General features: G+C 32.2%; 1 protein-coding gene across 1 annotated transcript; it reads left to right on the forward strand.

Moving 5' to 3' along the window:
* The first annotated feature begins 7172 nt into the window (after positions 1-7172).
* Positions 7173-9288, forward strand: LOC126686105 (transcription factor TB1-like). The gene is made up of 2 exons (XM_050380136.2): positions 7173-8880; positions 8972-9288. The coding sequence occupies exons 1-2, from the start codon at positions 7702-7704 to the stop codon at positions 9038-9040; spliced, it is 1248 nt and encodes a 415-aa protein (XP_050236093.1). The 5' UTR covers positions 7173-7701; the 3' UTR covers positions 9041-9288.
* Positions 9289-26806: the final 17518 nt, after the last annotated feature.

Consider the following 26806-nt stretch of genomic DNA (forward strand, 5'->3'; position numbering starts at 1 on the left):
AAACCCATTGGGTCCTAAGAGTTGTTTTCAATATTTTCGAACACCAAAACTAACTTTTAGCACCTTTTTTGCTTAGCCACCAAGTGTAAATACGAATTTAACATTTAAAAACCTAAAATAAATAATGTACACCTAATCATATTCCTAATAATCTATTACTTAACACTTCTTTAAGCATAAAACAAACTCTAACCAGGTAAATAGTAATTTAAAACTAACTAAACCTCTAGCTAACTCTAGGTCACCCCTAACCTCTATAAATAGAACCCCTAATCAGCCTAGCGAAAGGTGGCACACAAACTATAGAAAATTAAACATAAAAATTCGGCCACCCCCCTAGACTAGCCATAGACGAATATTCAACACACTACAGACACAAAATCACATCAGTTTTCAGTCTTAAGACGCTAAAACACGTGTTAATTCTCCAAGAACGCAGCACCAGCATCAGATTCAAAGCTGGACTTCGCATCCACTCCGCCAATAAACGAGTCAAGGACTCAGACCGGTAATTTTGAGGACCCTCTAATATTCCATGTATCACTTTTTATGTATTATGTTCATATTTGTTGTATATTTGTGAGGTAGGATGCATGATTAGGTTAATTTCATCATATTTGCTATAATTGCCGATTTATGTGTTTTTATTGACATGGCCATGAGAATCGATGAACAAGCATGTTAATAACTGATTTAATATGTTGTATATGTTCGAAACCAGAAACCCAGTTAATTAGAGCTCTTAAGATGCATATTTAGTGTGTTTTTAACCTTGTTTGTCATGAAAAAAGCTATTTCGAAGTTGATGTAAGTTTATATCTTTTCATTCAAATCACCTTAAAACACTTCGAAACTATCGTTTTTTTTTGTTACGACCCAAATTCCACCCTAATCCAAGTCACGACCGGCGCTAGGGAATGGGAACAGTTGTCCCGAAACCCGTAGCAAGCCTAAAACCTCTAGAAATTTTTCGCAAATATTATTAATAGATCGCATCTAGCGTACGATCCGTTTTCAAAAAAATACCGTTAAAGCTTTTCTCTTTTAACGTGACATGATTTCTGAAATATACATATAAGCGAAATTATGGTTTTCAAAAGCATTGGTTTGACAACCGCATTATCTCAACCCTCGCTTCCTTATGAAAATACTGACGTGGTAGCAATGGAAACCAATGATTTAAATTTTGCTTGCCTTAACACATATACATCCTTGTTCCGAACCACACGCCACTGTTAATATGTTTAACAAAATAATGCGGACACATATGCGTCTCGCAACGGTGGTATTAAAAATATTAAAACACACAGCGGACCTGTTACACATAGCCGGCATATAAAATACTGTTTTTGACCCTCCAAAAAATACACGAGACCGACTCGGTAACTATATACAATATGCCACTACGCAGCCACCCAAAAGGTATACATACATGCACTAGATCCTATTAGAGTATTTAAACAAAGAACTAGTGGCACAGGTGCTGGCATATCAAACCTATATTATTGCAGCATACTAAGAGTACAAACAGTATGTACAAAACCAAAAGAAGAGCTCCTCTGAATTAAGAATGTGGAAGCTCAACTGACCTCAAAGCTCATCGCCTGAAAAAAATGGAAAACAACAACGGGGTCAGAAATATAAATATTTATGAGTGAGTAAACAGTTTACAGTTACATACCAAAATCGTATAATATTATATAAAACGTTATATATATATATATATATATATATATATATATATATATATATATATATATATATATATATATATTACCAATCCGTCGATCCATAGGAAACCCTAAACCATAACTGTCCTAACATATAAACTCGACTCACGAGCTTATAGACAACAAAATAAAGACCGTGAACTGAATCACTGCCCTCTAATTCTGTATCCTTGGTACCTGAACCGTAATCAGAAACTGCCCTTGCGATTTTACCAGTGACCGTAATCTTATTACTGATGTCTCATGGTTTACCCGTTAAGTCAGGGCATTCACTTTCCCAATGACTTAACACGACAAACATTCCTCTATACCTTGACAGAAGTACATCTAGAATCGGTGTTGGTGATCACGCAACCCTATTGCTGCCCAATAGGTAGCTCGTTCCAATGGACCTCTCTTGGCTAAGTTATACTACTGCGATTATGATTTTAAAAAAGTTGAATACTGATATTCAAAAGTAAACGCGTAAACTCACAGTACTGCTAAGTTACTACTTAGCCTGGTCGTATGTGTGACAGACTCCCCTGAGTCCTTATCTGACTGCTGGACAGCTAGTCAGATCAAACATACAAAACACACAAAACAACACATCAATACTTATTTCTACTATAATTATCTAGGTCCGAGAACCTAGGTTTAGTCAAAGCATGAAATCACATAACACATAGCACTTATGGTCACATTCTTTTAAAAATCATTTAAATCGTTTTCACCTCGAGAAATCATTTAGACTTCGCTCTAAAAGTCATTTTAGGAATAGCAATACCTAAATAAAATCATTTAATAGGGTTGACTTGATTGCTAAAACAATTCACAGTCGTATACTAATTATTTAGCAAAGTCGTTTGCTAAATCATTCAATCCGGTTAAACGTCGACTTTAATTCTTTTATCGTCCTTTTTAAACGTTTAACTTTACTTTTAAAATCTCATTTTAAAATACCTAGCTTTAGGTCTAAAAATATTTATTTAAAATGTTTTAGGTTCGGTCGGAAAGCATGTCGAGTAACTAGGCAAAAACATCTCGGAATCCTCCCTCGAAGGTCCGACAGATAAGTCCGGAAAAGTCCCCACGTGCGCGTCTCGCCAAGTCACTGTGCGTCCGCACGTGACTGGCTGTGCGTTCGCACAGCTAGTGCTGTGCAAGCAACTGATGTGCGGGCGCCCAACAATTCAGCCCAGGGAAAACCGATCCCCGGGTCATTCCGACGTGCTCCTTAGTTGCAAAAATGCTAATTCAACGTCCTATTACACGTATACGCAATCAATTCACAATTCGGACGTTTAAAATAATTAATCGATTCGGTAACCGTTTATAAACGAAAATATACTTAGGTCTTTAACCTTGGCTAAACACTTAGCAACTCTTAAGGGTAATTTTGACATTTACACATAGATAAATATGATTAATACAAATATCCTCTTAAGCCCTCAATGATACATTAAACATATCTTTCAATCCTTGAGTTTTTCCTTTTGTTCAATTATACCATTCAATTACTAATCGTAACTTTTGTTTTCAATTTATTTTTAACATATAAAATGCCTATATCCTTATTTCAATTTCTCTTTTATAATAATTATACATGATATGCAATGCATAATGAATTCTAAATTAAATTACTTAATGAATTTTAAACGAGATTAAGTTATGGTTATGACAAGAGGAGCATCTGATGCCAGTGTATGACACACCTTCACTGTTTATATTCGGCTCTGATATCTTAGGTTTTTTAATTGGTGAGAGTTGACATATTGCATTTAGGTACTAGTGGGTTTTGTATTTGAACCTAGGGCGAATATGGGTTAAGTAAAACTCGTATGAATAAGTATCTTTGAATTTTTCTTCCCATACCTTTTCATTTTTTTATCATATTTTTCTTCCTATGTATTTGCGTTTTATGGTACATACTAGGGCGATCAAGGGGGTCATATTTAAATTAATAGAAACGCTCAAAGTTAGCTATTTCAAAAAGATGGAAAAGTGTACCTTCGAATTTGGAACATTTCGGGGCCTGCAAAAGAAACAGATCGGCATGAGTAGGGTTTCTTGTTAAAGGAGGTAAAGAAAAATCATGAAGAGCGAGAATTTCTTTTGGATGAGGTCGAAGTAGGAATCTGTGACTGAAGCCTACCTGATTTCATATTCAGGGGTACAACTGGGAGACTCATAAGGGCCAGAAATTTCAGAGATATGAGGGAGGTAGCCTCGGTTTAGGCGAACGACAAATTGTAAATCGCGGTAATTTTCCATGAAAGTCCTATGGGTCCTGTGATTATTGATGGAGATCAATAAAGGTCAGGGAATTCCTTGATTAAAGCCGAATTGACGAGCTACATAGTTGGACAATATGCCTCTATCCCACTATGTTCGCACTCCAGCCCAGCGATCAAGTTGTGAGACTTCAAAGAACTACCCCAGTATTGACCGCCGAGCTTTAACTTTGGATCGGCGCGAGCCTCTTCGGTATCATCACTATCCCACCCGACGAACAGCCAAGAGGGGGGGGGGGTGTATTTCAATGTAAGGATTGGGCAGAATAACATAGAAGACCTGACTAAGTTGGTAAAAATCTCCAAGATGTCCAAAACATGAAGGAGGCGAGTACCAGCTGAGATCAACGAATACCCACATAGCTCGGCCTTGATCTGGGGTCCGACCTCAAAGAATTCTGGAAATCAAGGCAAGCCACAGTTGGACGACCCACAGAGGACCACTTGGACACATGAAGACACGTTGAGCAGAGTGAGGGGCGATATCACTGCAGGCGCGATAAAGATGGGCGAGCTGAATTCGCCAAGGTTACATCATGCCTTCGGCCAATGCAGCTGACAAGGTGAAGCAATCTTGGGTAACTCTGAATGAAGAAGTTCACAAGATGAACTTTGCCACGAAAAACGCCAGAAAGGCGACATGTTCTCTCTCGTCGGGTTAGGAGAAATCTTCGCCCATAAATAGCTTGACGAAAGGACCATAGCTTCTCTGAGATTTGGTCAACTTGAACACTGAGGTATTGGCATCCATATCATGAGAAATGCACTCGCCGATAATTGGAATGTTAAGAATTGCTGCTAAATCCAAAAGTGTGACTGTCATAGCGCCGAACTTGAAGAAGAAGCAATTCACTGCGTTTGACCAAAAGAGTGAGGACCCCATAAAATAATAGTTGGCAATTGGTCGGCATGCCTTGCATAAGTTGATCATGTCGTAGATACCGATCTCGGCCCACAATTTGCCGAAGTGGGGTTTAAGTCTCTTTACCCAGTCTTGATACCCTTTGTGTTCGATCAGCCAGTTCCTAAACATAGTGTTCACCTAGATGGAAGACTGATGGGTAGAGTGAAGCGTGGTGGGGCTTCATCATGGTAGGGAGTGGCTAGTTCGCATAGTTGACTGGGCGATACAAGAATAGGGCCAACACGTTGTTGGTTGTCACCAGCATCGATAATTACCTGAAAGTCTATGTTCAGAGCAGCAGCGCGAGTCTCGACGATTTTCTCGGTGACATGGGCGGCGATAGCATCATTGGGAGTAGCCATGGTAGCTTCAAAAAGATTCGCCGTGTTAGAAACGAGAAATGTTGATTAAAGGAAAACGAGGGGCGAATGCTTACCAAAGGTCGAGATTGTAGGGAGTTCGAGATCGCAGAGGAGAGAGAAAGCTTCGGAAATTGCAGAAAGAGTAGGTAATGAGAAAATGACTTGCCATTTTTCTTAAAAGTGAAAACCAGGGGGAGCCGAAGAGTTCATGGGATTAATGCATGACATCATGGGGAACAGCCGGCATTATGTGGCACTCAGGGGGTACCGAACGGTCATTAGATGCGCAACCCCTGGGCTGAGGTAGAAATGGGCATGGACCAACGGATTTGGGCCTTTAGAAGCTGAGAGGAACAAGCCCAAAATTATTATTTCAGGTTTGTTGGGGCATTGTTTACACCGGACCAAACAAAGATATGGATCAGAGCATCAAGTAGGCTTATCTGGAAATCAGGCTCGTTGAAAGCTTTTTTTTTTTAGTTTTTTTATTTAGTAAATTAAGAGTTTGTAACTCATTAGGAGTATTTCTTTTTAAGAATATTAATTAGAGTTAGAAGACTTGGTTTGGTAGAGCTATAAATAGCTTAAAGCTTTATATTTTTCATCATCAACAAATAAATCAATCTAGAATCAAGCCCTGTGCTTTTTTATTCCATAATCTCCGGATTATTTTAACTTATACGTAGTTTTGATATTAATCTCGCCTGAATTTCTTAACTCTCAGATTTATACCGTTAGATTATTTGGTTAAGTATTTTAACCAAAACCCTGTGAGTATCTTTTCGTAAGTTTGTTAAAGCATCAAATCTCAAACCGATACCAATTATAAATTTAAAGATTTAAATTCGAGTTATATCCAGGTGAACAAATATAAATAAATTTTTTTCTAAACTATAATATAAATGCAAAAAAATTCAACGTGGGTAGTTTTTAAATAATCAAAACAAATTTTAAAACTAAAATTTTAAACGAAAATCAGTCAATTCTAATTCCGTTTGTTTTAGTTTGAATTCTCACATCACAGTCATTGGTTCGCATGTGAATTAAGTGGCACCAATGTTTGGTGTTTTCTATGCACTCACTTCCCACAAGATTGCCATATGTATTAAGCTTTCCCTTTCGTTTTCTTGACTTTTTAGACTTAGAAGAGCTGATACTATAGAGCCAACTTTTAAGAAAAAGGATAAACAATCATATTATTAGAGCTATTTTCATAAAATATTTCTTTTTTTATATTCTTTTATTTAAGCATAATTTATCGAATATGGCATCACATCTCTCAATATTTTGTCCTTTGACATAAAAAGCTTAACCTTTCATCCCATTTTATGGTATTAATAGTTTAAATGACTATAATATCGTTTTGGTCATTTTAAACGGTCAAAAACGACACTATATTTACAAAAATACGCATAAAACAGCACAGAACTCTAGTGTGCCATTTTAAATACGTTATCTTTTATGCGAAAATTTAGAGTGGTTAATTTTTTGTCCTTTTTACGGCTTTAATATAATTTTAATCTTAAAAAAACGGCACTGAATCATAAAATAAAAAAAATTGAAATGAAGACGAGATATTAAATAAATTGTGCTTAAATCGAGAAAACGCGAAATATACAAATATTTAATACGACAATAACCTTTATTATTACAATATTTAAGCTATGAATAATTATACAACACACCGGTTGCGCCACGTCATTCGTGCAACAAACCAATAAGGCGTTAGTCATGTGCAAATGTTTAATGATAAAAAAAATAAGTAATAAATAAAGATTTCCTATCGCAAATGATTATAGGATTGTTGTAAAAATAACATGGCACGTCCGTTGTGTGGGATAAACACTCACTGTATAGGTAGCTCTCTTTGATTCCAATAAATTCCCCTTCATTGGCTGCCACCATTATCTCTTTCCGCTGTCCTACAGTACAGCCCCCATGGACATTTAGTACTTGTGCTCTGCTGTCTTTCTCATCCTCTACTTCATGCTTTGCTCAAGGTATAGTCCACAAAACATTATCTACTTCTTGAATTCTATATGTCAAGAAGAAAGCTATATGCATAATTATTTACGGCTGTCCCTTTCTTATATCTTCACATATTACAAACAACAGTGTAAATACAGCTCTTAACCAGCAGCTAGCTAGGGCTGTAAAGCAAACTGGCTGTCTTTCTCATGAACTGTGTTTTCACTACGCTTGCAGAGACGACGACGACGACGATGATGATAGTTTTGAAGTGAAAATGACTGGAGAATTGTTATATCAGCTTAGTTAAAGCGTGTGTGTGTGTGTGTATATATGTATGTCGTTCTCGCGCTCCAGTTCTTTATAGCTGCTTGAATTTGATACAAAAGGGTTAGGTTTTTTTTCTTGTTTTTTTTGTTTTTTCCAAATCAAACCAAAGATTTATTATTTGTTATATAGCAGAAATGTTTCCGTCAAGCAGCGACATTAATGTCGACCCCATCTACTACTGTAATGACCAACAAGTTTACAGTAGAACCTTTTTGAATGATCATCAACATCAAGATCATCAGCTTCCTAACTTCTCATTCTTTCACTTGCCCACCACACCCTTTTCTCCTTGCTATGATGATCAGTTACAGTTACATGATCATGACCATGGTAATATATTCCTTCATAATGATCAAACCATTGATATTCTACTTCACCACCACCACCACCAAAAACCTACTGCTACACTTTCTGATACAACTATTTTACCTGCTGCTGTTAGTAATGGTGTTAAAGTTGAAGAATTAACCAAAATCTGCAGTAAAGAATCACTTAACAGTAATATTACTCAAGAGCAGCAGATGGGTACTTCGAGAAAGCGATCTTCAAAGAGAGATCGTCACAGCAAAATTAATACAGCTCAAGGACCACGAGACAGGCGAATGAGGTTGTCTCTTAAAGTTGCTCGTGAATTCTTTGATTTACAAGACAAGCTTTGCTTTGATAAAGCTAGCAAAACTGTAGAGTGGCTTCTTATTCAGGCTAAATCAGCTATCAAGATGCTTAATGATGGTCCTATGAGTAATAATAATTGCAGTGCATCTTCTATTTCTGAGTCTGAAGTTGTGTCTGCTGAAATTCATGAGTCTGCTGATGCTCCTAATAAGCAAAACATTTCTAAAGATAAACCCTCAGCGTCATCATTAAGTGTTAACAAAAAAGGGATGAAAAGGGCTAAAGCGCCGCGTAAAGCTGTAATCCACCCGTTTGCGAAGGAATTGAGAGAGAAGGCGAGGGAAAGAGCAAGGGAAAGAACACGAGAAAAGGCGCTACAGGTCAATCGAAGGACAATCATGGATGAATCGAGGCGATCGGATGAAGGAAAAAGCCATGAATTGAGCCAAAGAAGCTGTGTAAGTCCTTTTGAAACTACTACTACTACTGGTGAAGAATCTACTGGTAATCTTTCCATGGAGATATTGACTGATCAGATCGAACAAGTACCGATAAGTTCTCATGATCAGCAGCAACAGCAAGATGACAGATTATTAGTTACAGCAGAGAGCTGCATGATTGATGATCCATTGGTGATCATGGGGAAGTGGAGCCCTTATTATATCAATCATCTCTACAACAATAGCATACCTCAAGAGGTAAATTCAAATGACATAAATTTTCCTGAATTAGAGTCAATTATATATATTTATTCAAATTTCTAACCCTCTAATCTTTACAATATTATAGTTGCACAACCAGCAAATCACAGATTTGCAATCTTTCTGCAAGTCATGGGAGGTGGCTAACAGCAGTTAAACCGGTGCTGCTTTGTGATATAGCTATGTCAACTAGAACAAAGATTCCAAGAATAGTATGTACAGTTTTCATTTCTGCTTGGAGTTAATGTAAAATAGGTATTTGTGTAACAAATATCATTTTCTTCTGAACTTTTTTTTTGTTTAATCAATTAATGAACTTTGTGTCTTTGTTCCTAAGTTTGGGTAGATGCATGCATATTGTTACTTTAGAGGAACAAATGAATAAACACTAGAAGGCTTAGAGTACTTTTATTTCCAATTTGAGAATTACTTTTCTTGAAGTCAAGATTCATACAATCTAGAAAAAAGGGTGCTTATAAATTATTCAATTTCAATTTTCCTTTTGTGAATTATGTTCCTTTAGACAGGAGTAGTTCTACTGTTCTAGTTTCTTATTAGGGTTATTAATCAATTGTATGTTTGATTTCCACTTTTCTTTTTATTTCTTTTTCTATATAGGTTCAATTAGAAGAATCTGCATGAGTGCATTATTCTGAATATCAATTAAACCGAGTTTTATTTTGTTAAAAAACATCACTCAGTTATACCTTTTATTTACAAGGGGATTATTGTGGTTAAAAAACACAAAAAATATAATGTTTTTTCTTATATGATATGTTAGAATTACAACTAAAGATATACTAATTCAATATTTTTTTAACGGAAGATATAACCTAGTTACCATTTTATAATTCGCGATAAATATAGTATTCTTTTTGTAATGACCTCCTATTGTAACAAAAGATACGATTAATGGTCATATCTTTTTTTTTTTTGATAAATGATCAGTAGATTAGCACATCCACAAATAAGTGGAAGACAAAGAATAATCACAAACAGAAAGTGCTACTAAGAGTCATAACATAAAAGATCAATACAACGGAAAACATTATTCCTCAAATTGAGCTTAATTATTTTTACATAAGTATACTCTTTTAATATTTATATTATAACTTTTAAATTTTATCAGTTTAATATAGGCCAAACCCATATAGAGGTCCCTGTACTTTACACTTTTTTTTCTGTAGGTCCTTATACTTCATTTTTGTATTATCTGGTCCCTCTATTTACCTATTTTTGATTTTCAGGTCCTTTATGAGCTTAATAAATATATAAAGTACAGGGACCTCTATATGGGTTAAGCCTTTAATATATCATTTTTATTATCTTTGTTAAATATATATATGACTAGTTTAGAACTAACATGATACAATATTGTATATACCAAATAGCATATATTTTGTAAACATATAATATTACACCATATCGGCTCTAATAAGTTGTTGATATACTTGACAAAGGTCGTAAAAATAATATATCAAACTGAAAATATTTAAAATTATACTACTATTTAGCAAACCGGCTATAATTATAGGTGTATCAATTCATTTATCCTTCAACCTAACTTTTTTTAACTAGCTAACCACAGGCTACAAAACTTAGCTATAGGCACATAATTTTTCTTAATAGAATTACAAAGTGAAGGACAAAAAGGCTGACCTCACTTCTGGAATGCTGCAAGGTAATGTTTCCATGATGATGAGTGATATATAGAAGATGATTGTGTTGATAGCATTTGCCTGTTTGCACGATGTAAATATCTGAGCAGGTTCCTTCATTTACTACGTACTTGCGCGTCCTTTCCTTTTTGCATTTCCAGAAATCTATCTCTATCCAATATCTTCATCTCAAACAAAAACATAAACATAAACTTATCTTCTTGCCTCTTTCTGCACTATAGAAATAAATTCATTACTATATAGGGCTGTAAATGAACCGAGCTGCTCGCTTGGTAAGAGCTTGGTTTGTGTTCGTTCGTATTTTAAACGAACCGAGATCGAGCTTGATTTTATGTTCTTTATGAAGAACTTGAAGTTGAGAGAATTTTATTGATTTATCTCAAAATAATATTTGTTACAAAGACTGATAACTGCTCTTGAGAGCTATTTATACAAGCTAAAAACTGAAACTTAAAACACAAGAAACGAATGTTTCTTTCTCATCACCAAAAGCATGTACAGCTATAACAAACTTGCTGAGCTGACTGTAGCTGGCAGTTTGCTGAGCTGGATGTAGCTGGCAGTTTGCTGAGCTGGCAACATAAGCTATATGGATTACCCCCCCCCCCCCCCCCACCCCTCTCAAGCTGAGGCGTGTAAATGTCCAAAAGACTCAGCTTGGAAATAGCTGATTGAAAAGCAGTAGATGGAGGAGCCTTGGTCAAGCAATCTGCTAACTGCTCTGAGATTGAAAGCAAGTAAATCAATCCATTATTGATTTTGTCATGAATGAGATGACAATTAATCTCAATATGCTTGGTTCTCTCATGAAAGACTGGATTCAAAGCAAGTTGAATAAACAGGTAAAGAGATAGGCATCTGCAGGTTGTGAAATAAGTAAATGAGCCATTGGATTTCACAAGTTAGAGCAGCAAGAGCTCTATACTCTGCTTCTGAGCTGGACCTTGAAATAGTTGTTTGCTTTTTTGATTTCCAAGATAGCAATGAAGAACCAAAAAAGACACAGAATCTAGAGACAAATCTTCTTGTATCAGGGCATGTAGCCCAATCAGCATTTATAAATGCAGTGAGCTTGAAATCTGAAGAAGCAGAGAGAAAAATTCCCTGACCTAGAGCTCCTTTGATGTATCTCAATACTCTATTAGCAGCGGCTTGATGTGCACGAGTGGGACAATCAAGGAACTAAGAGAGTTGTTTAGCATATGAGATGTCAGGCCTAATTATACATAAGTACAAGAGTTTGCCAATAAGCTGTAAGCAGTGTTATCAGGAAGCAAATCTTTGTCATCCTTAACAAGCCTGCTAGAAGTCACCATAGGAGAAGGAGCAGGTTTGGAGTCAATAAAACCACTTGACTTGAAAAAGAATCCTCCGGTCTCTTTTGATTCGCCATTATTGAACCTTGAATTTCAAAGAAGAAGTAAAGAATCTGATTGATTTTGAACGATAGAGACTGGATTAACCAGCTCTGATACCATAACAAGAACTTGAAGTTGAGAGAATTTTATTGATTAATCTCAAAATAATATTTGTTACAAAGATTGATAACTGTTCTTGAGAGCTATTTATACAAGTTGAAAACTCCAACTTAAAACAGAAACACATGTTTCTTTCTCATCACCAAAAGCATGTGCCGCTATAACAAACTTGCTGAGCTAGCAACATTGGCAACATAAGCTATATGGTATTATTCTTTAATATAAATGAGTCGAACATGAACATAGTGGTGTTCGGCTCGTTTACGTTCACGAACAACTCGATTAGTAGCTCGTATATAGTTCGCGAACAAGCTCATTTTTGTACTCGATTAGTTGTTAGCGAACTAAATCATATTCAAATTAATTTATATAATTATTTTAAATAATCTTTCAAACTATATAGAGTAAACAAAACTACATAGTTTCAGTATATTCTATCAAAACTACGTAGTTTTGGTATAAGAAAAGTTAAAAATTCATAACCCTAAAATTAAAATTGATATACTAAAAATTTAAAAGTCTAAAAGTAAAACAGGTAACCTTGAATCTAATATGCCGCCTCTCACTCAAACTCTCACTCTTTTCTTTGTTTTTTAGATATTGTTTTTAATTTACTTAGCTCGTATTCGTCTTCGTTCGTTTAATGGTTACACAAGTTGAGCTAGTGTTCATTTGTTTAACTGCTAAACGACGGGCTTGCAAATGCTCGTTTATTACTTATCAAACTCGTTCTCGAGCTTGTTCGTGAGCTCGTTTGTTTAGCGGCTAAACGAACAAACACGAACAGAACATGAACACGATAAAATCTAAACGAACTGAACATTAACACTCCGTTCAAAGTTTGATTGAACATGACCGAACATAAATAGCTTATTTGCTAAATGAGCTGAACATGAACACTCCAAACTCGGTTCGGCTCGGTTCATTTACACCCCATTACTATATACCTCAAATTATGAGTGGGTATAAATTTTGTGCTATTTAGTACAATTTTGGATAAGAAAATAACAATTGATCTTATGGGATGATGTGCAAAAATAATATAGATTATTACGTTTTTAGTTTATTTGATCCGTGAACTTTCATTTGGTCTTATCTGGTCTCTAAATTTTGATTTTTTTTCGCTTCTTCAAATCCTCTAACATATAAAAGTCCAGAGACCAAATAAATTTAAAAAAAATAGAAAATTCAATGATTAAATAAGATCAAATGGAGGTTTAAAGATTAGATAAATTTAAAACGTAAAGTTCAGAAACCAGATAAACTAAAAAATAAAAAGTTGAGGAACCTTAAAATTGACCAGTCCAAATAATATGTATATATGAAAAATGGTGGAATTATAATAAATGAAGGATCACTTTACCCCCTTAACTTGGCACAAAATATCGAAAACGTCCAAATTAACAAAATATAATCATTTTTACCCTGAACTTATCAAATTTGGTACAAAAACACCCATCCCCACTCTCACCTAAGAGAGTGAGATACACTCTCCGATTTTAATAGTGGTTTCATTTTACAAAGGTGGTTTTTGATAGAAAAAGGTTCAAAATAATCCTAATTTTTTTTAAATATTTTAAATTTATACCTAATAATTAAAAAAACAATCTAGTCCCTCTAATTTAAAACTTAAAATAACAAATTAACCCTCCAAATTTTACATATATAACAAATTAACCTCTAACCTTTTATGATTTAAAAAATTAAAATTTGAAGAACATATCGACAGGTCTGTTCTTGACGACATGTGGATCTGTTCATCACTTCCATTAAAGAAGCGAAGAAAAACTTTCCAATTTCTTAATGGAAGTGAAGGAAATTTAATTTCTTCACTTTTTAAAGGCAGTTAAGTTTGTTCATCTTCTTGAACGAAAATTTAGTTTATCACAATTTTTCTGTTTTTTAACAGTGATTTTTAGTGTGCTGCTTGGCTGAGCCACTTTTTCCGTGTAAATTTATGAATTTTGCCACAGTTGCTCATAAAAAATAAAAATTTGATGTTAAATAACCAAAAGTAGCAGCTGGTTTCTTGATTGACTTTGTTTTGGGACTTCTCATATTCATATATATTTTAATCATTAGAATTTTGTAAAATATAGTTTCTCTTTTTCTCTTAGTTAATTCTATTTTAAACAAAAAAATTTAATTTAATTAACAGTAGTGATTTAACCTACGTACGCATGATATTAAATAAATTTATATTATTTCACGGAATTATAAATGTTTCAATTTATTTGACATTATTAGTTACCAAATCTGTCCTGTTTTGTCCTTCTTTCGGGGTGGATTATAAAATGAAGCAAGCAAGTATGAGTTTACTATATAAAACTTCTTTTTCTGAAAGAGAAATTCTAGTTGCTTATTTTTCAAAAACATTACTAGTTTAGCTACTGCGGTGGTTTAATATGGGGAAACACACCTTCTTCAATGTTTCTATCATCTTACCACTATGCCAAATTTGCCAATTCTCTGAAAATTTATTTAATTTTTCAAAGTCAATTAATATTTTTTTAAACTGATTTATTCGAATCATGTAGCATTTTAATCGACAATTTGTTTTCTTTTTAATTTTTTAAAAAATCATACATTTGACTATTGCGTAGACATAAGTAAATTAATTTTTAAAAAATTGGATAACCTTCTAGTGAGTTGGTCAAATTATGATAAATTTACAACTTCTGAAAAGTCTGAATGGATTTTCGACAAGCGAAAAACATATAGTTTTTTTGGCACTTTTAGACATTATTGATAAAAATGAAGGAAGCCAGTGAAGTTATATACTTGAAAGCAACATCTCAGTCTCACACACAAATTATAGAGGACAAAACAAGCCGCACTTGCAAATGTTCAAACCAGCAGAGCCACATGAATACTGCAGAGAGCTAAGGTAAAATTGCACATGCTACACTACTTCAATCTTTTGAGTTGCAAAGTCAATTTACTTAAACTTACATCATTTTCTATTTTTACTATTTTTTTTGTGTTGGTGAGACTAATTGCTATTGTTCTAAACCCTATTTTCAGATCTTTCATAATCCTATCTTTGCTCAAAAGCTAATTAAAGTCTCTATTCTCAAAATTTATGAGTTCTCTTTCTCTGAGAACTATGTTTGCTTAATTTACAAAAGAAGCAATTTGTAATACTAAAGCCAGTGTTGTTAATTTCAAAGTTACACTCATAATCTTACAACTAAATGGTTTAATTAGTTAGGAGAATTAATCCAGACCTATAATGCTAGTTAGAGGCGGAACCAAAAAGAGCTTATGGTAGACACTTGACCACTCTATTATTTTGATTGGGCCCACTTTTTACAGGTCAGTAGAATGAATTTTTGAAAAAATATGAATATATAAGTTAATAGTATTGTTTATTTGCCTTAAAAACTGTATAACTGACCTTAAAATGTACAGTTTGTCAATTTTGTCCATTTTATAAACGTTTTGTACAATCTTACCCACCTTATAAAATATATCTGAGTCCGCCACTCATGCTAGCGATTAACTTATGATTAGAACAACTTTATTGTCTGCAACTAATATCATATAGCTAGTTTATGATGTGTGAATTTCTTAAGGAACCTGCATTATCTGTTTCGGGAAAACATTTCTATTACCGAAACTCTCGGAAACTCATACAAAATATTTCGGAGCCGTTTTTTGAATGATTAAAAACTAGATATCCGTTTCCTAATAAGAAACTCGTTTCCACAAAATAAAAATAAAAGAGCTGATTATAAATTACAGAAAATTGATTAGCTAACCGTAAACCATCCAAGAATCTACGATCCACAAACAAAAACTACTTCTTTCTGAAAATACAATCACTATAATCCACATTTTTATTTATTGTGAACTTAAATTTTGATTATATTCAAATAATTTATTATTCAATGTGGAGTATATAATAAATAATCTGTGAAAATATATTTTTATTAAATATTTTTTAAATTTTTAATATTTATAAATACATTTTTTTCAATGAATATACTATAATTATGTACACGTTTATTTCACGTTTCCGTTTTTTATATTTAAAAAAAAATTAATTATCATTGTTATTTCCGTTTTCATTTCCGTACAACATAACAGCAGATGCCTGATAACAATGTGCTGGTTTATTTTTATTTTTGTAGCCAATTGACAAAAATTACATGTCTATCTGTTTTCTGGTTCCACTTGAAGTTGGCTTCGTTCCAATTTCCATCAAATCAAACTTTTTTTATTTTGGAATCTCTATTACCTTTACATTCTATCCATATGTTCCCCGCTTTCTTTCTAACACATGGATCTATATCTCAAATACACAGACTTTTACCTATGAGAGAAGATGATTTAGATTTCTGTTGCCCTAGATCTATAGTTCAAACCCTACCCAACATGGCTGGGTAAAAGAAATTCTGGAAAATAATAAAAAAACAAACAAATTATTAAAGATTTCCAGTTCCATTTGATCATGCAGATCTGTGCATTCTTTCCAAGAATGCCCAGATCAAAGCAGAATGAAAGGTGTTCAAACCCTAGAGGAAGTAGATCTCCAGTAAAAATGAAGAACCCTAATGAGTTTTGGTGGGTACTTACTGATGGTTATGAAGATCGAACATACATAAATCTCTATCTACCAAGAGAAACCCTAATCATGAGTTCCACTTGAACCAGAAGGGAAAAACAGATCACAGAGAGAGACAGTACCAAACCCTAAAATAGTAAAAAAAAAAAAAACTACTGGAACTAAGCTCTTATTTTATTATTATGTACTTTCAACTTTACTGAGAATGGAATTTTTAGATTTAAAGAAGAAAAGAACATAGATCTTGAAAGAAACAAACAACTAAATAAAGCAAAATCTGGTCAAGAACATGAAGATAAACCCTAGGAGAGAGAAGTGGGGCAGATAGAGAGCTTGAAGGTGCACCATTAATGGAGGAAATCATGGTTTCACCTAAAAAATGAAACAAGTAGTTTTGTCATAGAGTGGTTGGACCATTTTTGTGGAAGTGGAAAGCACCAAATAAGGGATGACTGAGAGAATTAGGGATTGAAGATTAGGTATTAGGTAATGGTAGTACAGAAAGAAGATAAAATTTGAAATGACTGTCCCCTTACTCTCTTTATGTCAATCTATAACTCATTATTTTTAGCTCAACAAATAATTGCTCTTCCACTCTCTTTCTTTTTTCTTCATAACCTTATCTTTTTTCTGTCACTCTTGTCTGAATTAGGAGTGTAAACGAGTTAGGCTACTTGCGAGTTGACTTGAAAAAAGTTTGAAGTCGACTCTAAAAGTTAGAGGTGAGCTTTGAATTCGAATTGTTCGAGTATCAATTTAAGAGGCTTGTCTCGAAAGCCTGAACAGCCTCTTAGACACGTAATATAATAATTTAAATTTTTACTATATCTACTTAAATTTAGATGTATATTATCTTGATTTATAGGATTTCATAATTTAGTGTAAAAACAATTAAATGCATTAAATATAACAAATTTTAATAACTTTGTTTTATCAAACTAATTCTCATTCTCAAGCTTGAGCTCAGATGTCGAGTAAAGTCGAAGGCAAACTACTCGAATTTCATATCAAACCAAGTTCAAGTATCAATTAAAGAGATTCGTTAGATTTGAGAGTCTAATCGAATATCACTTAAAGAGACTCGTGATCTGCCTTGAGAGTCTAATTGAATATCAGTTAAAGAGACTCGTGATCTGCCTTGAGATTCTAAATGTGCCTTACACACATTAAATGATAATTTATATTTTCTCTATATTGATGTTTATACCTCTAATTAAATGTATGGGTATATCATTAAATGTGATAAATTCTCAATAACATTTTTTTTTATCAAACTCGAGTCAAGCTCATGCTTGACCTAAGATGTCGTCTGAACTCAAAACTTGAGAATTGAGATACACTCCACAACAGCAATGTATAATATTGTGGCAGATCATACTAGTTTCTAGATCAGCAAAATCAAGAAGATCATATAGAAAATACCATTAAAATGTTTATACAATTTTTGAAAGACAACATTAATGAATGCTAAAATGGATGAATATCACATTTTATTTAGATTCTAGAGCACAGATAAACCTAACTAAAGATCGTCCCAACATTGAAATGTTCTGCAATTTTCTTATAATAGCTAATCATCCAAGATAACATATAGCTCTTTTGAAAAAAACAAATTGGAAACTAAAATTTTCCCGACAAATTTCTTTAATTATATTCTCGACTCAGCAAAAGAATTGAACATGACATGAAATTTTTAGAGGTATCAATAAATCTAAGAATACAAAATAAAATAAACCATCAATCTGAATCCATAATTTTGAGATTTAAGACAAGAAGAAAATTTAAAAGGGATCAAATCTACAAATAATGAAACGATGATTGAAAAGCTTTACCTGGTATATATATATGTAGATGGGATGTTTGTAAAGTTATGATCAATTATTTTTCAAAAGAATTTCAACCACAAACAAAGACAAAAAAATTCAAGGACAAGCAAAATCCCTCCTGATTCACCTTTGGATTTTATTTATGGACAAAGGGCATATCTTGTTAAAATAAATACCAACAATTAAATTTATCGGTCTTTCAAATGAAAATGATTTGCAGAGACAAATTAATAAGGGTATCTTTACTAAACTAACATCTAAATGCTTCAGTGCAAAATAAGATGATTTGTCGTTTTCAAATTCATTTCAGCTCTTGTTACTGCTAGAGAAAATGCAGTATGTTTTGGACCTAGTGCTGAAATATTATAGCTATTTTTATTGAATGATTATATAACAAATAAAGTTTTTAAGTAGAATGGTTCTTAATTATCAAAATAAATAAAATGGTTCTTTATATTGAAAGTTTATAGTATAATTTTAGCAAAAAAAAAAGTTATATTTTCTCCGAAGTGTGTAATTTAGACTTTGTGGTAATAGTAATTAATTTTCAATTTAGATGGAGTAGGAGTTGTAGTTATTATCTAAATAGTGATAAATTTAGTCTCCAACAATGATATAGTTTCTACACTCAACTCACATGAATATCTATTAAATTTGAAGCCTGAACAAACAAGCACACATACCCACCTCATTCTATTTTTAAATAGTTTAATTAATCAAATGAGATTGTTAATTAATCAAATGAGGTTGTTAAGGTTCGACTTTAATCTTTCGATCGTAGAAACTCTAATATAAACAACCAATTCACACAAATTTTTTTGAGAGGAAAGAAGCTCTTTATTAACTAAGAATGATTAATAAAGAGTTCGTTGATCGGGAAAGGCACTTCACCATGAAATGAGCAATTTCTACCAATAGACATACCCCATTTAGCAATGGCATGGGCTATATGATTACAAGATCTACCAACATGTTGAAAACAAACCGAGCAAGTCAAAAAGGTAGCAAGGCCTCTATGATCAGCTGAACATGGTCGGTAGCTCTACTCGGGTTATGAGGTCTTTGAACACGCCAAGAGAATCAGACTACACATTCACCTCCAAACAATCGATATCAGCAGCTAACTTTAACCCAAACTGGACAAAAGAGGTCACTTTGATGTTTGAAGGTGCAATTTAAATCAAAATGTGTGGATTTTGATATTTGAAGGTGCAATTGAAAACGAAAGTTGTAGATTTGGATGAAATTGGCGATTTTACAACATTAGGTGGAAGTTTTTTCAGACTAATAGTCTTTCTAATTATAATATGAACTTTGAAACTTGACAATGTCACTCATCAACTTTTATTTTTTTGGAAAATTAGAACACCGAACTAAAAAAGCGCTCACGTGGACATTATATTATACAGTCACGTTAGCACTTTTCTTGTTACATAATTGGTGTTCTAATTTACCCAAAAATGAAAATTTGTAATTGACATTGTCATGCAAATTTCAAAGTTCGTGTTTTGATTCCAAATTACGCTAAAATTTGTGATTTAATTTGCAATTAACCCTTCTAAATATATTTATATATTTTTTGTTAAATTATGTCAAATATCTGATTTCCCCTGAACTAAAGTGAAGACTAAATTCGCAGTTTCTCCAAGCTCGAACCTCCCTAGATCCTAGCAAAGTTTATGTTGTTCATGTGATGTTTAATCATCCTAATACTCATAGTGCTAAACCGAGTGATTCAAGATTGGATGCTGACAATTTAAAGGATATGGATATAAATACCTCTCAAACTGACCCTCCTGATATTGGACAGTTTACTTATAACAGAAATATGATATGTAACTAGTTCTAAGTTATGCCTCCTTTCCCTGTAACAAAAAGCAGGTTACACGCTTAGTCATACACGCTCATCTAATTTCTACTTTTATAATTTATTTGTAATTATTAAATTATGATTTAATTAAAGGTTAATTCCAATATAAAATTATCATCATAAAATTATCATCTTTACACGTTTTTTTATTTTAATCACGTCCTTCAAAAAGTGTCTAATAAAATCACCACCTTTCATATTTTTCAAATCTATCATCGATGAGTAAAATTCGATGTATTTTTCCTTCCAAATAAATATCTGACTAATACTCTATTAGCATACAAAATACATTTATCTTACTCTTTTTTTGTTGATTCCCGCTGTCGAGTCAACAGATATACACCGAATTTTTTTATTTGACACTTTTTAAAGTACGTAATTAAAATGAAAAAACGTATAAAGATAGTGATTTTATATGGAATTAACTCTTTAATTAATATAAAAAATAAATTAAAAAATTAATATATTTTAGTTAGCAATTTGACATTGAACTGACAAGCGAATATATTTAGTGTGATTCGTATATATGTCTGACCAATTAAATTGGCAAAGATTTTAGGCCAAATGACCAAAAAAAGAACCTTTTATGAAAGTTTCACAAAAGTCCAATTTTTTTAATTTTATCCGATTTGTCCTCAAATGCATGGTTTTTTTTCAATTTTGTCCAACTACACAATTTTGCTTATGTGGTGATGATGTGTGGCATGCCACATCCACGCCACGTAGGCGTCAAATGAGCAAAATTACATAATTGGACAAAATTAAAACGAAATCATGTGTTTCAGGAGAAATTGGATAAAATTGAAAAGTTTGGACTTTTGTGAAACTTTCATGAGAGTTTGGCCTTTTTTGGTTATTTGGTTAATACTTTATTATAACGAATATATGGAAAACGACCTATGATTATTGCTAGAAAATATTCATTTTCCTATCAATTTAGATTTCTTTTTATAGAAAGCAAGTGTCATATTTTTGCTATAACTTAATGAACCTCTAAACTTTAGAGCATTTCAAGGAGGAAAACATTTTAGAAATAGAAAAATGGAGTTCTTTCAAAATTTGGGTAAGCATGGCAACAAAGTTGGTTGAGACAAATAGATGCTATGAACTTATGATTGTAGATTAACAAATTTTGTTCAGATAAAATTAGTGATTGAGTTAATAGATAAGAAATTATATGCATTCCTTGCGACATTAAAACTAATACTATCTAATTAGGAGCCCTTATAAAATCATAAATTAGGCAGATTTCCTCTTCAACATGCAGTCTCAATGCTATTAAATTTCCATCACTTGTAAAATCATATTGGGCTATATTTACTGTGTTGGGTCTGTATAGGCCTGAATTGATGCTCTCGACCCTTCATTCATGGCTTTAGGCTTTTCGTTATGGACTATTAAATGGGCATCCAATAGTTCACTTAGGCCCACTTCTTTGGTCAGAAGATTATTAGTAGTTTTCTATATTGCATTTTTTTGAGTTGAATACCTCGATAATTAATACTTCCTCCGTTTTAATATAATTTATCTATTTTTTTACTATCCTAAATACTTGTTCATTTTTATTAAATTATAATTTTTAAAATTGATCTTTTCATAATATTCTTATTTAATATTCACTATTTATTCTCTGCAATTTCAAGGAAGTGAAGTATTTAAATAAAATAAATGTAAAAGTTAAAATGTAAATTTGTTTTTTTTTTAAATGTGTAAAAATGATAAAGTGCATAACTATTTTGGGACGAAAAAATTACAACATTAAGATATGTTTGGATAAAATGGAGGTTTAAATAAAAACTTTAATGTTTAAAACGTTAGGCAATAATTATAGATTCTACTTCTAGAAATGCATAACTTTCACCTAATATGCCTTTTAAAAAATTTAAACTAGGTCAAATATATATGTACTTAAGTGTTCTGTTTCCAGATGCATTTCACGAAAATAGATCCAAAAACTATGTGGAGTGATTCAATATTTTTTCATTAGATTTTTAAATTGTGAAGTTTTTTTTCTCAGGAAAAAATCGTATCGTCCATCAAAACTTTAACCTAATTTGCTAAGTCCCATATTAATTAAAATATAATTTCCTTATCTTTTGTAAAATATACAAAATTAGGAAGGAAGCCTAGCTAGCTAGAACACAAAATTATACACATATATACACGTTCCTGCTGTATGTACGTGTGATTCACAAGTAAAATTTATAATTAATAAACAATATTTCAAAAATTTAATCACATGTAATGTAGCAACTGACTGAATGAGATACATATGAGGGTTTGGCTGATTTACCTTGGATTAATGCCCTTGAACAATCCCATACTGCATTCTTTGCCCTATACGAAAAATAACAGTTACTAATTAACATTGATGATCCAATGATGCATGCATGAAAATTTGCATATAGAACTGACTTTTTTATATATAAAAAATTCAAAACAATTTATTTATTATTATTTATGCACAATTAAGATCAGGAAGAAGAAAAAGAAGAGAATATATAGAAAAAAATAACTGTTATTACAGGATTTTTTTTCTTGAGCTGAGGCATTGAGATCTAAATTTTATGTGCATGATATATATATATATATATACTTACAACAATTCAGTTGGAGCTTTTAACTTTAATCAGCGGCAAAAAGATGAGAAAAAGAAAACAAAAATAAATGGAAATAAGTCCAAAAGTTGATGATTGAAGTATTTATAGTAGGAAGTGTTTTTGTTGACCCACCTGTGCCCATAAACGACAGAATCAATGGCTGCGGCAGTTGGAGACAAATCGTGCAAAAAGTAAATAAGCGTCACTAATTCGTTTCTTTGCGTAACTTGTTACTAGCTACCTAGGGTTTCGTATGATATGTCCATGTGTATATACGTAAATTATTTGTTATATATGTTACATGCTAATGGTGCGAATAAAGGATCAATTCACCCCTCAGTTTAGGCCCAAAATATCAAGAAAAATCATTTTTAATAGCATTAACATAGCGGTTTTATTTTGGTTTTAATAGCATTAACATAGCAGTTTTTTGTTGTTAAGATTGCTTTTGGATTTCTAAATAACTTGTCTCTTTTTTGTCACCGACTGCTTTGTGATTGTATTAATCAACTCAGCATTTATAAAAAAAAAAAAAGACATAGCAAAAACAATCACCATACAACAAACAAGCTAACTTATGGATTTTTCTTTGGATTCATTTATTTGGCAAATTTGAAAGGTAAGGAATGGACGTGTCTTCAACGATAGAGTAATCAAGACACCGAATATCATTTTTCAGAGTTTCACCAAAGCGATATCTATGTTTAAATGTAATAATAAGGATTTTTTCTATTCTTGTTTAGAGTTTTTAAAAACTCTAGATTGTATTCTCTGTTCTTGATGTTTCTCCAAAATCATAGCCGTAGCCTTGATTGTGCGTAAGCTTTGATTCTTGAGATTTTGCCACTTCTTGTGATTTTTAATGAAAGTTTTATTCATCAAAAACATTTGCTAATTACATATTTACAATTTTTCTTATAACTAAAAAAAGATTCCATTGAAATGAAATTAAAAGTTAGTTGAAAAAACTAAAATAGATTCAAATCACATGACCAAAATGGAATAATGTAAGAGTTTAGTGACTTCTAAAATCAATTATCCAATAAAATTTGATATCTCAAACTTAGATTTTACTATTATTTATAGAGAGAAACTTATATGAATCACTGAAATAAGACTTAATACCTTAAATAAAAATCCCGACCTTTCATCCCCTTTTCGATCCTATGACGTTAAAAATTTGTCAATTTTACTCTATTTTCGCATTTTTTTCATTTCAATTGTATCCTGAAGGATAAAATTGACCTTTATTTATTTGATAAAAGTTCAAAAAAGTTCTTCAAAAATGGTCAATTTAATATAAAAATTAATCTAATGCAAAAAGGGTCAATTTGGAGAACTTTTTTTGAACTTTTGCTAAATAAAAAAAGGTCAATTTTATGCTTCAGGGTACAATTGAAATTAAAAAAATACAAAATAAAATAAAATTGATTGATTTTCAACGTCGTGGTAGGAATGATAATGGAATAAAAAATCGGGATTTTTTAAGACATTAGGCCATGAAATAAATTAGTAATAGAAGGGATAGTAACCAAGAAGAAATTACTTCCCACTCCTACACAAAAATCACATTCAACCGAGTTAAAACAAGAAAATATTGCTTTAAAATTCATGCAGAATTTCAATATCCATAAAATAAAATAAATATATTTTTGTAGATTCATAAGTACAGTATGAAATACATGAAACGAACATTAGAACCCACACATCTAGCAACAAAATTGGACAACTTATTTTTTGATCGAAAAAAGATAGAGTTTGTGTAGGTTAATGGGCACTATGAAAATTTTAGGTGGCTGTGGATTGGATTGTGCATAAAAAATCTTGTTTGATTCAGTAAACGACACCTTTGCTTGTAGGGGCTGCTTCTTTTTTGACTCTCTTTTTTTTTTTATCTGACTTTTTTGTCTCTCTTCACAAAGCTGCAGATGCCACAAATATGAACGGAGACATATCTGGGTGGGGGGTTAAGTATTTTTGGACATCTACATATAGTATTTTTTTTATAAAATGGTAAAAAAAATTTAAAAAATAATAAAATAATTATCGAACTATATTTTTTAATAAAATAATGGCCGAATTATAAAAAATAAAATGATTATCGAAATTGTACTTTTTTATAAAATAGTTAATAAAATATTATTTTTTTTACAAAATGATTACCAACTTGATGCGTAACTATATATCTTTCTTCGTTCACATTAGCAAGCTGGTGTCCATCGGCAAGCCGGTAATCATTTTATCGAAAAATTATAGTTTGTTAACCACTTTGCAATTTTTTATAATTCGAAAATCGTTTTGTAAAACATTTATAGTACGGTAATTATTTTATAATATTTTATAATATGGTAATCGTTTTATTAGAAAGTTATAGTTGGATGATAGGAAAAATATTTAACCCCTAAATGGCTACTTTGTAATTTGGGAATACTGTTTACACATGTTATCACTCAACTTATTTTATATGATACGTTTATTCAAAATCAAGAATAGCTTTGTAGTTTATAATGTTTTAACTTTTTCTGAATATAATGTATGCCAAGAATGTGTAATCTTTGATTATGGATGTTTTACAAAGTTGGATACGTAGAAGGTTTAATACGACAAATCTTTTATTGGTAGCTAGAGGCAGTGGTTAGTATTCAAACATCTTAAACTAAAGATTACTTCACACTTAAATAAACTTTAATTTTTTATTTAAACCAAATTAATTTTGTACCTGAATAAATGAATACAGACTAGGCTTGTTTAATTGTTTTGCATTTAAACAAACGAAGACGAATTGGAGGAGCTTAACATGGATTTTACTACTTTTATATGAACCGACTGCGATTTTGGTTTTCAAAGTTTAAAACGAGCTTGAGCTGAACATGAATATCTTAATTTGTTCATGTAACAAGCTGAATATGAACACCCTAAAACTCAGTCCGGCTCGGTTTATTTACAATCTTATATCATCGTTTTTTCACTCTCAGTCACCGGATTGTCTTTTTCTTTTATTTCTTTTTACATTGTTTTAAATTTTATCTCTTTATTTCTTTTTTTTCTGTCGTTGGTCATCTGATAGTCTTTTATGATGAAGGAAACTATTATGTTATATATATACATACATATTATAGTTTACCTAGGTTTCTCTGTTTTCAAGTTTTTTGCCTTGCACATGAAAATTACTTCTGTTAAACTTTTAATTTGTGTTTTTCTTATGTTGCATTTGATGTAATATAATTCTTAAACGTTAGCAATTCTTTGAAATACCTATTCCATAAACCAAAACAAAGAATTGTCATTATATACGGAATAGTTATTCCATTCCGCACCTATTTCATGAATCAAACGTGGTCTAAAGGTTATGCGTAGAACATCTTATTTATTGTAAATAGGGGAGATTTTGAGGTGGCATTGTTAGGAATATGCATGCACAAAGCAATAACTCATACATATTCATGCACATAACCTGATTTGGTAAATTAATAGAACATTTTCAAATGCCATTCCATAGTACTCTTTACTTGTGAAAGATAGTAGAAATAGGTGTAGATTTTAGGGTTTATCATGACCAGCCAATAGTTTCCTTGGGTTAGGGTCAGCTAAGGAGACATGCGACAGAAATAGGTTCAGGCTTCTCTTTTTGACTGTCCCGTTTTCTTTGAAATGCCATAAATGACCAAGATTTTCTGAATCCACAAAAAGCAGAATCCAATCTTCAGCCTTTTATGTACTGTATAATGTATAGTTTAGTACACCCTTTTGTCTCATTTAATTGTTTAACTTCATGCCCACTTCAATCTTTCTGTAACACTTGATCTGTTTTCTCAAGAGGACTCAGATGAACCTATTATGAAAATCAGGCTGTGATTGAGTGAAAAAATTCGTTCAATTTGGAAATACAGGAACAAATATTTC

The sequence above is a fragment of the Mercurialis annua genome, linkage group LG6 (genome assembly GCF_937616625.2).
Source record: "Mercurialis annua linkage group LG6, ddMerAnnu1.2, whole genome shotgun sequence".
Taxonomy (NCBI): domain Eukaryota; kingdom Viridiplantae; phylum Streptophyta; class Magnoliopsida; order Malpighiales; family Euphorbiaceae; genus Mercurialis; species Mercurialis annua.

Coding starts and splice junctions, on each gene's coding strand:
- LOC126686105 (XM_050380136.2), top strand. CDS start 7,702: ATGTTTCCGTCAAGCAGCGACATTAATGTCGACCCCATCTACTACTGT. Junction 8,881..8,971: donor ACAATAGCATACCTCAAGAG/GTAAATTCAAAT, acceptor ACAATATTATAG/TTGCACAACCAGCAAATCAC.